Source organism: Onychostoma macrolepis, chromosome 02, assembly GCF_012432095.1.
Source record: "Onychostoma macrolepis isolate SWU-2019 chromosome 02, ASM1243209v1, whole genome shotgun sequence".
Lineage (NCBI taxonomy): Eukaryota > Metazoa > Chordata > Actinopteri > Cypriniformes > Cyprinidae > Onychostoma > Onychostoma macrolepis.
Window position 1 is genome coordinate 19,560,489 of NC_081156.1, and position 15,930 is coordinate 19,576,418.

At 37.3% G+C, this 15,930-nt stretch overlaps 1 protein-coding gene across 2 annotated transcripts in view; it reads right to left on the bottom strand.

Annotated features, from left to right (window-relative positions):
* jph1b (junctophilin 1b) overlaps nucleotides 1-4,867 on the bottom strand; it is a 20,928-nt gene extending 16,061 nt beyond the window's left edge. For both annotated transcript variants that reach the window (XM_058751201.1, XM_058751192.1), the window contains exons 1-2: nucleotides 4,181-4,867; nucleotides 444-1,206 (exon numbers count right to left, since the gene is read on the bottom strand). In XM_058751201.1, the coding sequence (XP_058607184.1) occupies nucleotides 444-1,206; nucleotides 4,181-4,559 (1,142 nt within the window). In that variant the 5' untranslated portion in view covers nucleotides 4,560-4,867. The remainder of the gene's footprint in view (nucleotides 1-443; nucleotides 1,207-4,180) is intronic.
* Nucleotides 4,868-15,930: the final 11,063 nt, after the last annotated feature.

The following is a 15,930-nucleotide window of genomic DNA, read 5'->3' on the forward strand; positions in this document are numbered from 1 at the left end:
CCACTAAAAATGTTTAAATGATTATAAACGTTATGACTGGCACCCCGATTCCTCTGTGACTTCATTCAGCACATCCTGTTGGCCCTGCATTGATTATGTGATCAGTATGAGAGCTATGGCCGGGGGGCATGTGATGGCACTCATGCAAACAGACTATTCAACGGGGCTCTTCTGCACAATAGCTGTTTGCCTGGTCACCTCCCTGCCGCGTTTCACTCATTCACATGAGGGCGAATGAGCAGCCTTCAACTCCTCTACAGCTTGGGATACAGCATGCAGATGCTATGTTGGTTGGAGGAATGTAATTATTGTGAGCAATACTGTTGGTTAGATGAAGAAACTTGCAAGAGAAAGAAAGAGAGTGAGATAAAATGTTGTTGTAATTATGCCCTTAAGATGCAATTGATCATGTGGTGTAGGATTGATCTGGAGGAAGTATTAACCTTGAGGTGGCAATTTCTACTTTTGTTCGGGCAATGGCAGACGCTCTTATGGCTCCTTCAACGGCACGGTCCACTTTCTGCTTCGTCTTGGTGTTCTTGAGGGGAATAAGCTGCTTCTTGATGCCACGCACCAAAACGTTATTTTTGTACTTTCCCTCTTCTTTCGTCCCATCAGGGAATATTGTGCACCCGTAGCCGTGGCGTTTGTTGTTTATCCACTCGCCTTCGTATTTCATCCCATTGGAGCGCTCACTAACACCGAATCCATTCCGCTTGTCATTCTTCCACTCGCCCATGTACGACTCGGTGGTGGTGGCATCGACGTTGTCCTCAGCCGGCATGTACTCGTCAGCCACTTCTCCATCGCCAAAACTAATGGTGGAGTTTGCGTCGCTAGAGCTGATGCGGCTCATGGTGGCGTCGCTTCGTGCCGAACTACGCTTGCTGGATATGGAAGAACGGGAGTCTGACTTCCTCAGCTGCTTGAGGCTCCCGAACAGAGAACCCCGTCTGAAGAGGCCCTTTTTTTTGCCGGAGCCCACTTCGCTGTCGCTGTGGAAGTTCAGGACGAAGCCGCCGCGGGTGCCAGCAGGACTGTCGGACATGTGGTCGTGAAGAACGGAGCCGTTACTCTGCTCGCTGCGGAGGGAGGCCAGTGAGGTGCGCAGCGGGGAGCGGATGACAGTGGCCATGCCGTAAGGCACGCTCTGACGTACGCCATAGCCATGTCGCATGCCGCCCATCCACTGGCCCTGGTACGTACCTGGCAAAGGGATTAGAGAGACTTTAGTCTAGATGTTGCATAACACATAATACAGGGATTACAAACAAAAGAAAACACCAGAGGAACCGCCATGTCTGGGTGCTTTGATGTTTTTAAGCAATGTTAGAATTTTTGTATTGAGGCGTCACAATGTTTTCAAGCTAATTAGATTAAATGACGAATTCATTTAAATGATTATAATAAATAGATTATTAAAATAAGCTATTAATTGATCAATTAATTTATTTTTATTTTTTGCATTCCATGAATACCGAAAACAGTATCAGTAATCAAAGACCTTCTTAAATATTACCCTAATATCTTTTATTCTCTGAATTCAAGAATAAAGACAGTTTGCTGGTCGGAAGCATCCATTTAGTGATAAATCACTTCAAGGACAAGTTACCATCAGCAACCATGATTATAATCTTTAAAAACATAATACTGTTCGAATGTTTTGGGTTGGTAGGATTTGACATTGAAAACATTTTCTTATGCTCATCAAGGCTGCATTGATGTGATTAACAATACAATAAAAACTATTATGAAATATTATTACAATTTAAAATAACTATTTTCTATTTTAAAATGTAATTTATTCATGTGATGGCAAGACTGGATTTTCAGTAGTCTTTAGTGTCACATGATCCTTTAGAAATCATTCTAATATTCTGATTTGGTCCTCAAGAAACATTTCTTATTATTATCATTAATGTTGAAACAGTTGTGCTGCTTAATATTTTTGTGTAAACCATGATTCTTTGATAAATATAAGGTTTAAAAGAACAGAATTGATTTGAAATAGAAATCTGAACCCAAAACTTTCAACAGTTTTTATGTCCTCACTATTCGATAAAGATATAAGGTAGATACAGATACAGATATACAGGAGATATAGCCCTAGTGCCACCATGGTCCCCATCTAGGTGAAACGTTTTTAATCTCACTTTCAGCAAATATCCAAAGTGCTAAAATGCATAAATAAAATAACATCAGACTATAACTAAATAAATTATTGTCAGGCTAGTAATATACAGGTGTAATCCAATCCACATTATGATGCTGAAGTGACGAAGTGTACAGCTCTCCCTCCTATATCTCATATGCCGGCCTGTCAGACCTAACAGCTTCAACAGCAGAGCCAACACTATTTTAAAACATGGAAGTAATCTGAGCCGTTGTGAAGTTTGTGACTCCAGCCAACCATAACTCTTATTTATTTACCTATTTATCCACTCATTCCTTATGATTCTGCATATGCCATTGCCTCTACAGCAGTAATGCTGATAAGCTAATCTTCCAATTATAGGTAAAGAGGTAGAATGGAAGTGACTTATGATATACAGAGTGCAAAAGAGTCTCTGTCTCAGCAGTCCAGCTAAGCTGTAACACTATTTTCAGGATTCTTTGCAGAAGATGAAAGTGAGTTATGGGTAAGCGGTAATGTGTGACCCTGCCTTATAAATTCAACAGCAGGCCCAACTCTCTGACGCCACCACATTTCAAGAGAACTTCATGGTCCTTGCCAAATTTAAATTTACCTTGGATTTAAATTTCTTCTTAAAAGACTTAATAATATATTATTATGCAATCTAAAAGTTATTTGAACAGTAATGCTGTTTAATCACTTAATCATGTAATTTAGTTATATTTAATAAAATATATATATGTATATGTATATATTCACTATCATGTATTAATTTTATTAATAAAATGTCATAATATTAAATATTTAAATCTTAAAATATACAGTGTAAGATTATGTTTAACAAGGCAATACATTTCATTCATTTGTAAGTCGCTTTGGATAAAAGCGTCTGCTAAATGACTAAATGTAAATGTAATTTTTTCCCCCACAAATTAGTGCTAAAATTATGCTTTTGCTGTCTCATAATTCATATGGCTCCTATGTTGATTAGTTAATAGAATTATATTTATTCATTTTAATGCACCTTGTGGCCTTCTACTTTACCACCAATACAAAAGTACATTTAAGTACGTTTGTATATTAAAATAATATTAATAAATTATGTATTAAGTATGATTATAAAATGTAAAATATATAGACACCAAAATGTCTCTGTTTTTTTTTTTAACATGGTCACTATATTTTAAAGTGATAGTTCACTCAAAAATTAAAATCTTGTCATCACTCACCCTAGGGTTGTTCCAAACCTTTATGAGTTTCTTTGTTCTGTTGAACACAAAAGAAGATATTTTGAAGAATGTTGATGGTAGCCATTGACTTCCATTGCATGGAAAAAATACTATGTAAGTCAATGGCTACCATCAAATGGCTACATTACATGCATTTTCGAACATTTTTCAAAATATCTTCTGTGCTCAGCAGAAGAAAGACATTTATACATTTATACAGCAGCAGAAGAAAGACATTTACACCCCCCATGGCACGAAATAGTTAATTAAAATAACAGGTGGACACTTCTACATATTTTTAAATGTCCATTTTACGATTTAACTTCCATTGAATGAAGAGTGACAGCACAGAATTTTCACATAGCACAAATGCTGTTTGCAAAAGAAATAAGCTGAGACAAGAACTTGTCTGCTGGTCTACTAGTCTGCTAGAAGAGCTTTGATTTGACATGTTGCAGATGTAACTATTATTAGCCCTGACCTCTGTGAGCAACTTCTGCTGACCAGTCCAGTTATATGCCATACATCAACTCAACTGCGTGGACAAACTGCTTCATAAATCTGCAGACCGTGATTTAGGGGCAAAATCTAGGCACTAGAAATAGCCCATGCGCTTCAAGACGCAGTCTTGTTTGATCTTCCACAAAAATGGAAGGGAAAAAAGAATCCTTATTATATTCTACATATAAGGCCTTAGTTTTATAATGATATATTACAAAACAAAGACCCGATTTCACTCGGCAGCGGCAGCAGCATCACAAACACGCAAGACTTTAAAGAACATTAAATAGGTCAAGTGATGTTTCGATGAACTCACCCCCATCTCCGTACGTCTCGACCCCATATCCATCTTGCAGTCCATTACTCCATGTGCCTTCATACCTGGCAGGTGTATTGAGACTCTGGCGTACCCCATACCGACCCTTAAATCCGTGACTCCACTCCCCGCGGTACAGCCACCTCCCCTTGGACTCCACGCCGAGCCCGTGCCGTTTCCCCTGCGCCCAGTAGCCCTTGTACGTATTTCCACTGGGCCAGGTGTACACCCCGACTACCTCAAACCCGTTGGTCCAGGACCCGGAGTATTCGCCCTGGCCCTTGGGGCCGGTGCAGATGCCGTGTCCGTGGGCTTTTCCGTCCTCCCATCCACCGCAGAAAGTGCCGCCATCGTCGAAGTCGAACCGTCCGCCCGTCATTCAGATGAAGGATTGAAAAGAAAGTGTTTGTGTCTCGATGGCTGCTCGTATGTCGGATGCTCAACAACTACAATAAAAAGGGGGGGGAGTGAATTTCAGACCGCGGGCGCAGTGCTGTGATGCGGTGGTGTCTGCTGGAGATGGCTGAGGGCGCGCATTGGTGCGAGTGTTGGCGGTGAGTGAGAGGGAGGATCGCGCACAGGCGCCGGAGCCGCAGGCGCTGTCACTGTCGCCGTTCCTGGCTTTTTTTTATGATCCTCTCCCCCCTGTTCGCTTCACAGGGAGGGAGAGAGAGAGAGAGAGAGGAGACAGAAGCCCAAAGCCGGGCGAGAGACACCCAGCTGATGACGTCAGTACTACAAGCCCGCCCTCGCGTTGTACCACATTCACATCGTTTCACATTATAGATGGGCGAACGATGCCAGTTTTAGTGTTTGATCATCAGAAATAGGCAGATTTGGATTCGCAAGAACATATTTTCTAAATATTCTATTTTAAAACATTTTCTAAACATCTAGGCTACATTAATTATATTTGAATATTATTTTTGCCTATTTGTTTTATTTACTTAGCCTACTTTAAATAGCTACAGTGGTGGTCAAAATTATTAGGACACTATATTTTCACCAGCTAAAAATGGTTTTAAGTTTTTTTCTATCTTTTGCTGTAGTGTGTCAGTAGGAAATATCAGTTTACATTTCCAAACATTCATTTTGCCATTAATTGTAATAATCCAGTGAGACATTACCTGCAAAGCTACAGTACTGTTAAAAATTTTAGGCACTTGCGTAAAAATGCTGTAAAATGAGGATGCTGTCAAAAATAATGCCATAAATAGGTATTCTTTATCAATTAGATTTAGATTTAGATTTAGATTTAGTCATTTTGCAGACGCTTTTATCCAAAGCGACTTACAATTGGGGAATACATAAAGCGATTCATCTTGAAGAGGCAATCAGACAGACGAAGTGCTTGCAACACCAAGTCTCAGGCATTGTTCAAATAAATACAAACTACCAAAGGAAGGAATAAGTAAAGAGAATTTTTTTTTTTTTTAAGTTTAGGATGAAGTCAAGTGCTGTCGAAAGAGATGAGTTTTCAGTTGTTGCTTGAAGATTGACAGAGATCCAGCAATCCGGATAGGGTGGGAAGATCGTTCCACCAGCCAGGAATGGTGAACGAGAATGTTCTGGAGAGTGATTTTGAGCCTCTTTGTGATGGTCACTAGCAGATCTCAGACTTCTGGAGGGGATGTAGTTTGTTAATAGAGAGTGCAAGTAAACGGGTGCTGAGCCAGTGGTTGTTCTATATGCAAGCATCAGTGTCTTGAACTTGATGCGAGCCGCGACTGGTAGCCAGTGCAGGGAGATAAAGAGAGGTGTAACATGGGCTCTTTTGGGCTCGTTGAAGACCAGTCGTGCCGCTGCATTCTGAATCATTTGTAGAGGTTTGACTGTGTTAGACGGAAGTCCAGCCAGAAGAGCATTGCAATAGTCCAGCCTAGAAATGACAAGGGCCTGGACAAGAAGTTGTGCAGCATGCTCTGTCAGAAAGGGCCTGATCTTTCTGATGTTATATAGTGCAAACCTGCAAGATCGAGCAGTCTTTGCAATGTGGTCTTTGAAGGTCAGCTGATCATCAAAGATTACACCAAGATTTCTGACCGAAGTTGATGGGGTTATTGTTGATGAACCTAACTGGATCGTGAAGTCATGCTGTAGAGTCGGAGTGGCCGGGAGGACAAGAAGCTCAGTCTTTGCCAGGTTGAGCTGCAGGTGATGTTTCTTCATCCATGCCGAGATGTCCGCCAGGCAACCTGAGATCCAATTATCTTCTATTACAGTTTTTCTAAGTCGCTTTGGTGCATTTCTCAGATCAGAAATTACATTTTCAAAATAACTTGTTCAACCTCCACATTATTTAGTCACTTGTGCACATCAAAAGCAGTTTCTCATTCTTTTGAACAAATTGCAATTGCTTTGGTACATTCATGCAATTGATTATGTAAATTTTTCTGCGGTTTCCTACATTATCAGTTGTTAATATCATTTTGCTCAAAATGTATTATATAGTTCTCCGTGCAATAGTCTTACTCCTCGAAACATAGTCATTAGTTCATCGTAAACGTCATTAAATGCAAAATGGTTGATCTAGTTGTCATAAACTGTCAAGCATATTTTCTACACATTTCTATTAGACTTTTTGTAAATTTGTCATGAATTGTGCAAGTAAATCTTGACTTTCACTAATGAAGAGAATATAGATCAACCAATTATAAACCAGTTCTCTGAAATAGCTCAAAGGTACATATGAACCTTCAATTGGAAAGCATATATAGACAGAGGACAACACAAGAGTTACAAATTCTGACAATGGATGAACATCCAGAAAACGATCAGGTTCAACAGCCGGGAGGAAGAAGAGGAGTAAGGATGCATGGTGGAAGGGTACAGAGGCAAAACAGAGGAAGAGGCAGAAGAGGCCAAGGACAGAGGCTTATATCAGATGAAATAAAGGCCACTATTGTAGACCATGTTGTCAATCATGGCCTTACAATGGCTGAAGGGTGCAGCTAAATATTGGGAGATCGACCATATCCTTGATAATTCAAACATTTCAAAACAGTCTCTTTCAATCAATATCCCACATACAGTAATGTGTAAATTTGTACATTTGAAAGGATATGGCATACATAAGAAGCGCAGCCTTCTGCATTTCAGTACAGTAACTGTCATCCAAACTGTTGCCATAGTTTACATCAGGTAATACTAACAGAGTGCACTGTTATATTGACAACATGACTAAGCATTTTGCCTATCTTGTTTGTGAACAATGACACGAGGACTTTTCATTCTGATGGCACTGATATGTTCATTGACATAAATACTAACTTTTGAGAGATGAACTAAAGATTTTGAGAAAGTTACAGGCTTTTGCAGGAAATATATTGTGTGGTGCTGTTTGTACAAATTGTTTTGAGAAACGCTCATATTTATTTGCAAATATTAAGGACGATTAGAGAAATGCACCAAAGTGACTGAGAAAAACTGTAACTAAATTAATTGAACTTTTGGTGTGACCATCCTTTGCATTTAAAGCAGCTTTTGCCCTAGGTGTACTTGCACATAGTTTTTCAGGTAGCTTTGCAGGTATCTCTTGAAGCATCTTGGAGACGTTTCAAAAAAAAAAAAATAAAAAAAAAAAATATATATATATATATAGCAATAGTGTAATTGTTTACATGCCACTTCTGGTGACTCTGTATAAAAAGAAAGATAGATAGATAGATAGATAGATAGATAGATAGATAGATAGATAGATAGATAGATAGATAGATAGATAGATAGATAGATAGATAGATAGATAGATAGATAGATAGATAGATAGATAGATAGAAAGATAGATAGATAGATAGATAGATAGATAGAAACATTGTAAACAGAGCAGTCAAACATATCCTAGTAGCTTATGTAGCAAAGCTCTGATATCACAATGTTGACAGCTATGTTGAGCAAATTTCATAATAAATTTTGTTGTGACAAAATGGGCTGCCAAAGGACCTTGAGATTTATGGATCTGGCATAGACCTTTATTGTTTCTAAATTCTCCCTCCAACAGTCAGACCAGTTTAGTTCACAATTAAGTCTATAATTATGCAGCTTACCTTGGCCATAACTTGTGCCACATCATTGTAACTAGTAAAGAAAACAGAGGTAATGTTGTCACAACAAAATAGCCAGCCACTCTCATGATCAGATGTGGCCACGTTTGACCCGGCTGGATTTATTACAGCTTTAGTGGTGGTAATGATTGGCCACTTTGTTCTTATAACTAAGAATAGATCCTGAAAATGTATCATTTCTCGGCAGCATCAAAGTCATTTACAGGCTACAGAACTGCTAAGACCCATGTGCACCATCTGAACACATTTCAGCTGTATGTTGCCCTGCAGACTACAGTTTCTGTATAGACTGAACGCTCAGATGATGTCAGACACTGACTTGCTGAAAGATGAATGAACTTGTGCCATGCAAAAGGTGACAAAGAACGTCATCAGTCCTCAGAATAGAAACACTGATCCATGTGGACAGTATTTTACAACAATGCTAAAACAATGAATGCAGAAGTACATAGCCTACTGCTGTGGTAAGTTGCTAAAGTAAAGCTAAGCTTAGTTAATAGACTTGGGTGATACTTGTCAGTTTTTATACTATATCATTACTAAAATCATTATTTTGTAACCTATTTGTATGGTCATAAAATAATGTTTTCAATTTGAAAATATACATTTTTGGTAACATAACTTTTCTTGGTAACATAACTTTTATTTATTTATTTTTTTAAGCAACTAGTTGCTTATTAGCATGCTTACTACTAGCATAGTACTTACAAAACACATATTAATGGCTTATTCTGCATGACCATATTTTAGATCCTTTAACCCTACCCCACCACATAAAATTAACAACTACCTTACTAACTATTCAGAATCAGCAAATTAGGAGTTTATTGAGGCAAAGTTGTAGTTGGTGACAACTGGTCCCCAAACTAGTGTAACCAAATATTTACTTTTGATTTAACTTGAATCAGATGTTTACCCAATAGAATGCTGTTGTATTTTCTGACGCCTCCTATTGCTAACATTTTGAATTACTATTAGTAACAGGTGTTGTGAATGAGTATGAAATAAATCTTACAAAGTATTTGGGAAAAAATGAATGCCAGTAGTGACCTCTGGCGTCTATCCATCATCTACTACGCTTTCAATCCTCAGTATGCAGTGTCCTTGTTCAAAGGCTAAATTATTTAATCTAGAGTTCGGTAAGAATGCAGTCAAGATTCAGTGTGACATTCATAATATGGAATATATCTGAAAAAAAAAAAAATCAAGACGATTATAATAGACTATTAATATGTGAATCCACAACATTAGATTTATTAATGTAAGTGACGTGATTCAGTTATTTTATTGCTAAGATTTATGGAAAAGTAACAGCTTGCTTCAGGACATTTTTCCCTCAGGTTTGTTTATTGGTTTTCAGCACCAGAAAATAAAAAAATAAAATAACAGTAGCAAAGCATAGATATACAAAAATGCACTTGTGCTACATAAACAAACGAATAAACAAAGGAAATAAATTAGCAAAATGCAAAAAAAAAAATAAAATAAAATAAAAACCCTATTCAAAATAAAACCTCCAGAACCCAGCAGGACATTTTACCATAACACACCACAAGATGTCAGTGTGTGCTTGGTACATTTCCCATTGTGCGTGGAATAGTCTTGTTACAGTACATCTCTTTTATGAAGTATGAAAATCTATAAATACAGATTTCTTCTCCTATGCCTCATTTTGGATGCAGCCATTGGTTCTAAATACACATTTGGTTTATTGCATGTCCGAATGACTGTTCCAATCATTTTGAAAAATTATATGACGTGAAATAGGCCTCTTGCTGGTTCCATTTGGGCAAACATGGTTATGATGTCAGTGTCCTTTTCCCTAAAAAAGCAGCTATGTTTAAATAAACATACAGAGACAGAACCACTCCTAAAACAGAGCACAGATTCTTATACCTAAAGCTGATAGGTTAAGCAACAGAGAATAAATTAAATTAAGTACAAGAAAAAAAGAAGAAGTCTATTTTAGGATAAGAACATTGCTTTATCCACTAGTCACATCTCTGTTTTGTTCTAACTAACTGGAGTTTTGTGTGTGTGTTTGTGTGTGTGTGTGTGTGTGTGTGTGTGTGTGTGTGTGTATGTGTGTGTGTGTGTGGTTACAGCAGAACAGTCGAATGATTCCTTGCATCATAAACCAAACACGATAATTTATAATCACTTGCAAAATGACATTGGCTTACATGATTGTTCGCATCAGGAGCAAATTCGGTTGCATCATGGTTATCCAATAGTTGGCAGCACTGTTATCCAATACAATATTTTTCTTATATTCATGGCCACCTGACAAAATAAAGCACACCAGCTGGTCATTTAAGACCTGTTTCGTGCCTCTCTAGGCAGAAGTTCATGGTGGTTCTCACAAAGGCTGGGCCCTCAGTATTTGTTTGGGGGCACTGCAGAGAGCTCAGGCCTCAAACGGGAGGGAAACGGAACAGCAAGCCAACAATAACACTTGCTAAGCACTTAGATGGAACAAAGACAAGACCAGGGCTGCCAGTATTTCCCAGAGGGCATTGCAAAGCCAAACTATATTCCTATAGATAAAGCCATCAGTGCACTCTCTATCAAAACGAGTCTTTGTAGGAGACATGAATAACAAAATACCTTAGTGCCTTAAAAATTTTTTAAAATGTGTTTATTTTCCACTGCATAATAGACAGGTTAAGAAATATGAAATAGTCTTATCAAGACATACCAAGACAATTTTACATGCCACATTGCAGTGGATTTTCCCCAGCAACCCACATATGTAACCCCTCATCAAGGACAAGACGTCAAAATCGGGTGCTCAAATATCTCAGACAGTGCAAGTGCTTAACCACTTTTTTCCCCTGCAAAACAATGTAATTGATACTGTACAGTTGGCATGGACTTTGACGTGTGTGAAAGTAAGATTTGCTGTGTAAGTGAGCAAGAACATACATGTACTGTAAGAATATATACAGATAGAACAGGACATATTAAATATTCTCTCTTTCTTTGTAAAGTTGGTCAGTATCCATTTGGCCAAATTATTCATCATGTGCATGAAAAGTACAACAGAACAGCACAATGCCTCCATAATTATGCACAGCACAAAGACAGAATGAAATCTGGTTGGGAAGTGTAGATGTAAATTGCATTGGATATGCTGCTCCTTATCGCACCCCTTGTATCAGCTTGAAAAACATGGTTGCATGACATCATCTCTTTTTCGAAACTATGATTTCAGCCAGTACAACATGAGCTCTTGCCATTATGTCAGCTGTTATTGTTAAAACAAGGCTTTTTTAAAAGCAAAGTTTGGCTGTTAGTTACCCTCTTCCTTCACTGATGCTGTGACGCATGAGAATGAAATTTTATTGCTCATTTATTATATACATTTTAGTCACAGTTTCATTTTATAGGTTTTGCATGTCATCATATTGTGTCATTCCTATAAACAGTTGTAGTGGTGGATGATGATATCGCCATGTAATAATCTTCTGAATTAATAGTTTGAATATTTGTAAATGCCGTCTGTTAGTTCTATTTTTGTGGTGTAATTCTATATATGGTACTGAAAGCTGTTTTCTTTTCTGGCATACATGTGAATTGAGGAAGAAAAAAAAAATGTTGGAATCCAGAAAGAATTGTTACACACGCACACACATACAGTTAATTGCAATTCATACCTACAGTGCAACCCTTTGTTATGATATATCGAATGGCTCTGGAGACAGATTCAGACGTTTACATTTATGCATTTGCCTTTAATCCAAAGCAATTTACAATGCTTTTAATGTATGCTTGTTTTCTGCTGGAGCAATGCTAAATACATCCTAATTTTGGGGAAAATATGGTGTTGTAATGAATGTAAGATTTAAAACAAGTGTCCATATGTTCCTCCTTCACTGAAAATGCAGGCCATTGCCACTTCCTGTCTAAACCAGACAACTGACCAGCCCAGTGCACCATCACTTTAATCACTGCAAAAAATACAGCTCCTGTTCCATTCGGTCTAAACCACATTAAAATTTCCTTTGATGCAACATGACATTTTACAACATTCAACATTAGTTTGTGCGTTATTCCACACTGCACACTATAATTCACATTTATTTAAAGTGCTTTGGTTTCCAGTCTGCTGTGCTCTGGCCAGAACAGCACCAGTTTGTGTTCCAATTTCCCTTCGCTTTTAACATAAGGTTTAGGATGGGATTGTCCCAAAGGTCAATCCATGGTTATTCATTGCTTGACTGAGGCAGTTGGTCCCGAATGTCTTTTTAATGTACTTTAGTGTATTTATTTATTTTTTTTTAAATATTTTGTAATTTCATGATTTTAGCATGTTTGCACAATTTTGATGTTCGTTTTGACATGCTGGTAATAATCCGATTTACATTTAATACAGAGTGTGATGTCAATTATACAGTTTCTTCTGACATATTGTGTGTAAGCAATATCACACAACAGCTGTGTCCCAATTCAGAGGCTGAATCCTCGAAAGGATGGAAACTTCAAAAGCCACACCCTTTCAGTGGCTGTGAAGGCCAAATCAAGCATTGTTCAATGGGACAGCCCATGGAGGATTGCTCTTGCCACCATGACAGCTGCTGTTGATGAGTGACAGTAACGTTTGTACTGGATTTTTCAAAAATTATATTCAACAGTCTGAAAACAAAACAGGGTTCACAATCCATTTAAATGTTTACCTTGATTTATTTATGCACAAAATAAAAAGTATTAAAAAAACAAAATCTATATAAAAATCTATCATTTTTAATTAATTATTTATTTATTATTATTATTATTATTATCATTATTATTATTATTATTTAAATGTTAGACATTTGATTATGTTAAAACCCAATATAAAAGTGCATAAAAAAACAAATCCTGTGGTCACCTGTGCGAAGTCAGTCTGAGCTGCAAAGGATCCATCTGCTGTCTCCTTCATGACCTGGGAAGGATGCATTTTGAGGCCTCATTTATAGGAGTCTTCGAATTGGGACTTCGCTGAGCCACTGTGTCAAATTCGGTCTTGGATTGCAGCATTCAAAGGATGCAACTATAAGACACAGCTAGTCATACGATCACAACAAATGATTCAATGACTCACTTGTCACTTGTTTCATTTCTGAATGAATCAGTGTTTTGAGCAAATTGGCTGAGTAAATGACTCAGTGGTTCGTTTATAAAGACATAAAGCGGCTGTTTTCAAAGTCACATAATCTCTGAGTAGGTACTTCTATGAATAAGTACTTTGTGGCCATTAAAAAGTTCTAGTATGAATGTATAGTAGCCTATGATTGTTTTCTGGATGTGTTGTCACTGTCATGTGACCTACCAGCATCAATTGTCACGCTTCACTGCCATTCACAAATCCTCTCTGGTTGCACCATGGGATATTAAAGACTTTCTGAAGAAAGGCTTTCTAAAGAATTTGCTGAAAGTAGTAGGTCCTCTGAGGACTTTTTGCCTTTTTTTCTTCTTTCTGTATACAAATATTCAGTATTTAAAAGAAAGTAGCACAGACGCTGTTTCTCCATTTGGTCAGTATATCTGTGTAAAACAGATTATACTCGGGGCCATTGAGTTTACAGGGAATGTCCAGTAAATAAATCTGATGTGTGAAATCCTTTTCCGCACTGTTAGACCTCCATTATCTGCATCTTGCCAAAAACACAAGATTGCCAAGCCACAAAATAACCATTTATTGCTATAAAAACCACACTATATTTAGATTTCTTCATTTGAGTATAGATTCCCACACATGGTTTTAATTATTTTTTTGTAGGCTAGGTTGTGTGAGATTCATCTATGGTGGGAAGTTTAAGGTCATCTTATAAATCATTTGCCATTAAAATCCTGATGAGAAAAACACTGCACTGCATCATGGTGGTCACAAAATGACAGCTGATATTGAGGTCCACCACTGATACCAGCTTCAACTGTAAGAAAGTAAATCAAGGATTACATGTGGACACAATATGAAACAGACAGTTAATCACAGCATTTGGCTGAGCCAACTACACTGAAACATGACTCTTTTAAAGGAAATATATTAGTGTTAATGAATTTCGGCATAGAGACTCCAGAGGATGTATTTTGGTGATCTCCCAACAGTGCTTCATGAGCTTTAACCCTAGTTTTAGACATTAATGTGCTTCATTTGAAATACAATTGTTTTTATTACAGTGCTCATAAATCTCGTTAATAAATAGCCAAAAAAGTGTATATTACATTACAATGATGCTATGATCTTCCTGCAAACAGTGCAGCAGTTTAAGTGAGTGCATTAGAGGTTTGTTCTCTTTGTGTTCCAGAAAATTCTGTTGAGTGACTCACGATAGTAAGCAAGGTCGTCAATCACTTTTTTTCATACACAAGCTGTAATCTAGTGATTTTGAGAGGGTTGTTGTGCTTGAAGTGTCCTTCAGAGGAGAATGGCTGTTTTCCTCTCCCTACTCTGACATAGTCTTATATGTCAATAACATGAAAGCAAGGATTTAATTGTTACTAGAATTTGCCTTGTATCATAATTGTTGGGCTAGAGTCTCTGTCATCCTTCAGTCTAATCTGAGCCCAATTGTTAGCAAGTAAACAATGAGGCAAGAAATGATGTCAGAGATGTTTTGAAATTCTGCAACAGAAGACTATTCAGGGAATATGGAGATGTATTTGATTAAGCAAATATCAGATACACTAGATTGCTTTCCACGGCCGACACACTCTTTGAGTGCATGTTGACAAATGTTTTTTTAGTTAAATGTTTTTCATTACAAGCTGTCAGGACTGTCATAGTTCTTTTTCCAAACCTTTTACATGACATGTATTGCAGTGACAGCTCCCCTGGACAGACAGTTCAGGTTTTGAGTGCAAGAACCCATTGCACCGTTACATATTGCATGAAATAAAGTCTTGTGTTTGCAAATCCATTTAAAAACATTATTAATGATGTACAGACTAAAAAAATGTATTACATTTTATTTTTTATTAATACATTTTAATGTGAAAGGGAATGTTCAGCTGAACTTTAGTTTAATAAGTCACGTTAAAGATGACTTAATGTTGTATTTTTGCTAAACACGTTCTTTTTTCAACAAAATTGGTTTGAGATCAAGCAACAATTGGTGAACTCTGACAATGTTTTGGCACATCTTCAACAGAAATGTTGCATTATTTCACAAATCATTTGTAACAATAACAAACGGCCACCCTAACTTATGCAACAAAGCTCTCTGAAGAAATAAATGTATTTTGGATGATCTTTGATTTTTGTCAAGGAACACATCACCCTGTCGCAGTTATATTACAATGAAACATATTTCTTAACAAATGAAGTTGTAAATTTGTCTTTGATAACCATGACCGGTTCAAATGATCTGTTGGTCTTTCTACGATAGTACAGATGCCTCAGATAATAGTATTTATCCCACAAGTTATTCAATCAGGTGACAGATGTTTTTGCAGAAGAAATATGTGCTCCATTTTGTGATGCAAATGGATTTTTGTTTGGGTCACAAAAGATCCCTTTTTCATCCATCATTTATTTTCCAAACTGCTTGTAGAGTCAATGTAACTTTCAAATGAACACTACCATTCAAAGGTTTGAGGTCAGTAAGATTTCATTTGTTTACAGTATTTATTTAATTTTAATAAATAATTGTATTTTTTTTATTCTGCAAGGATGAATTCAATTGATCAAAAGTGACAGTCAATACA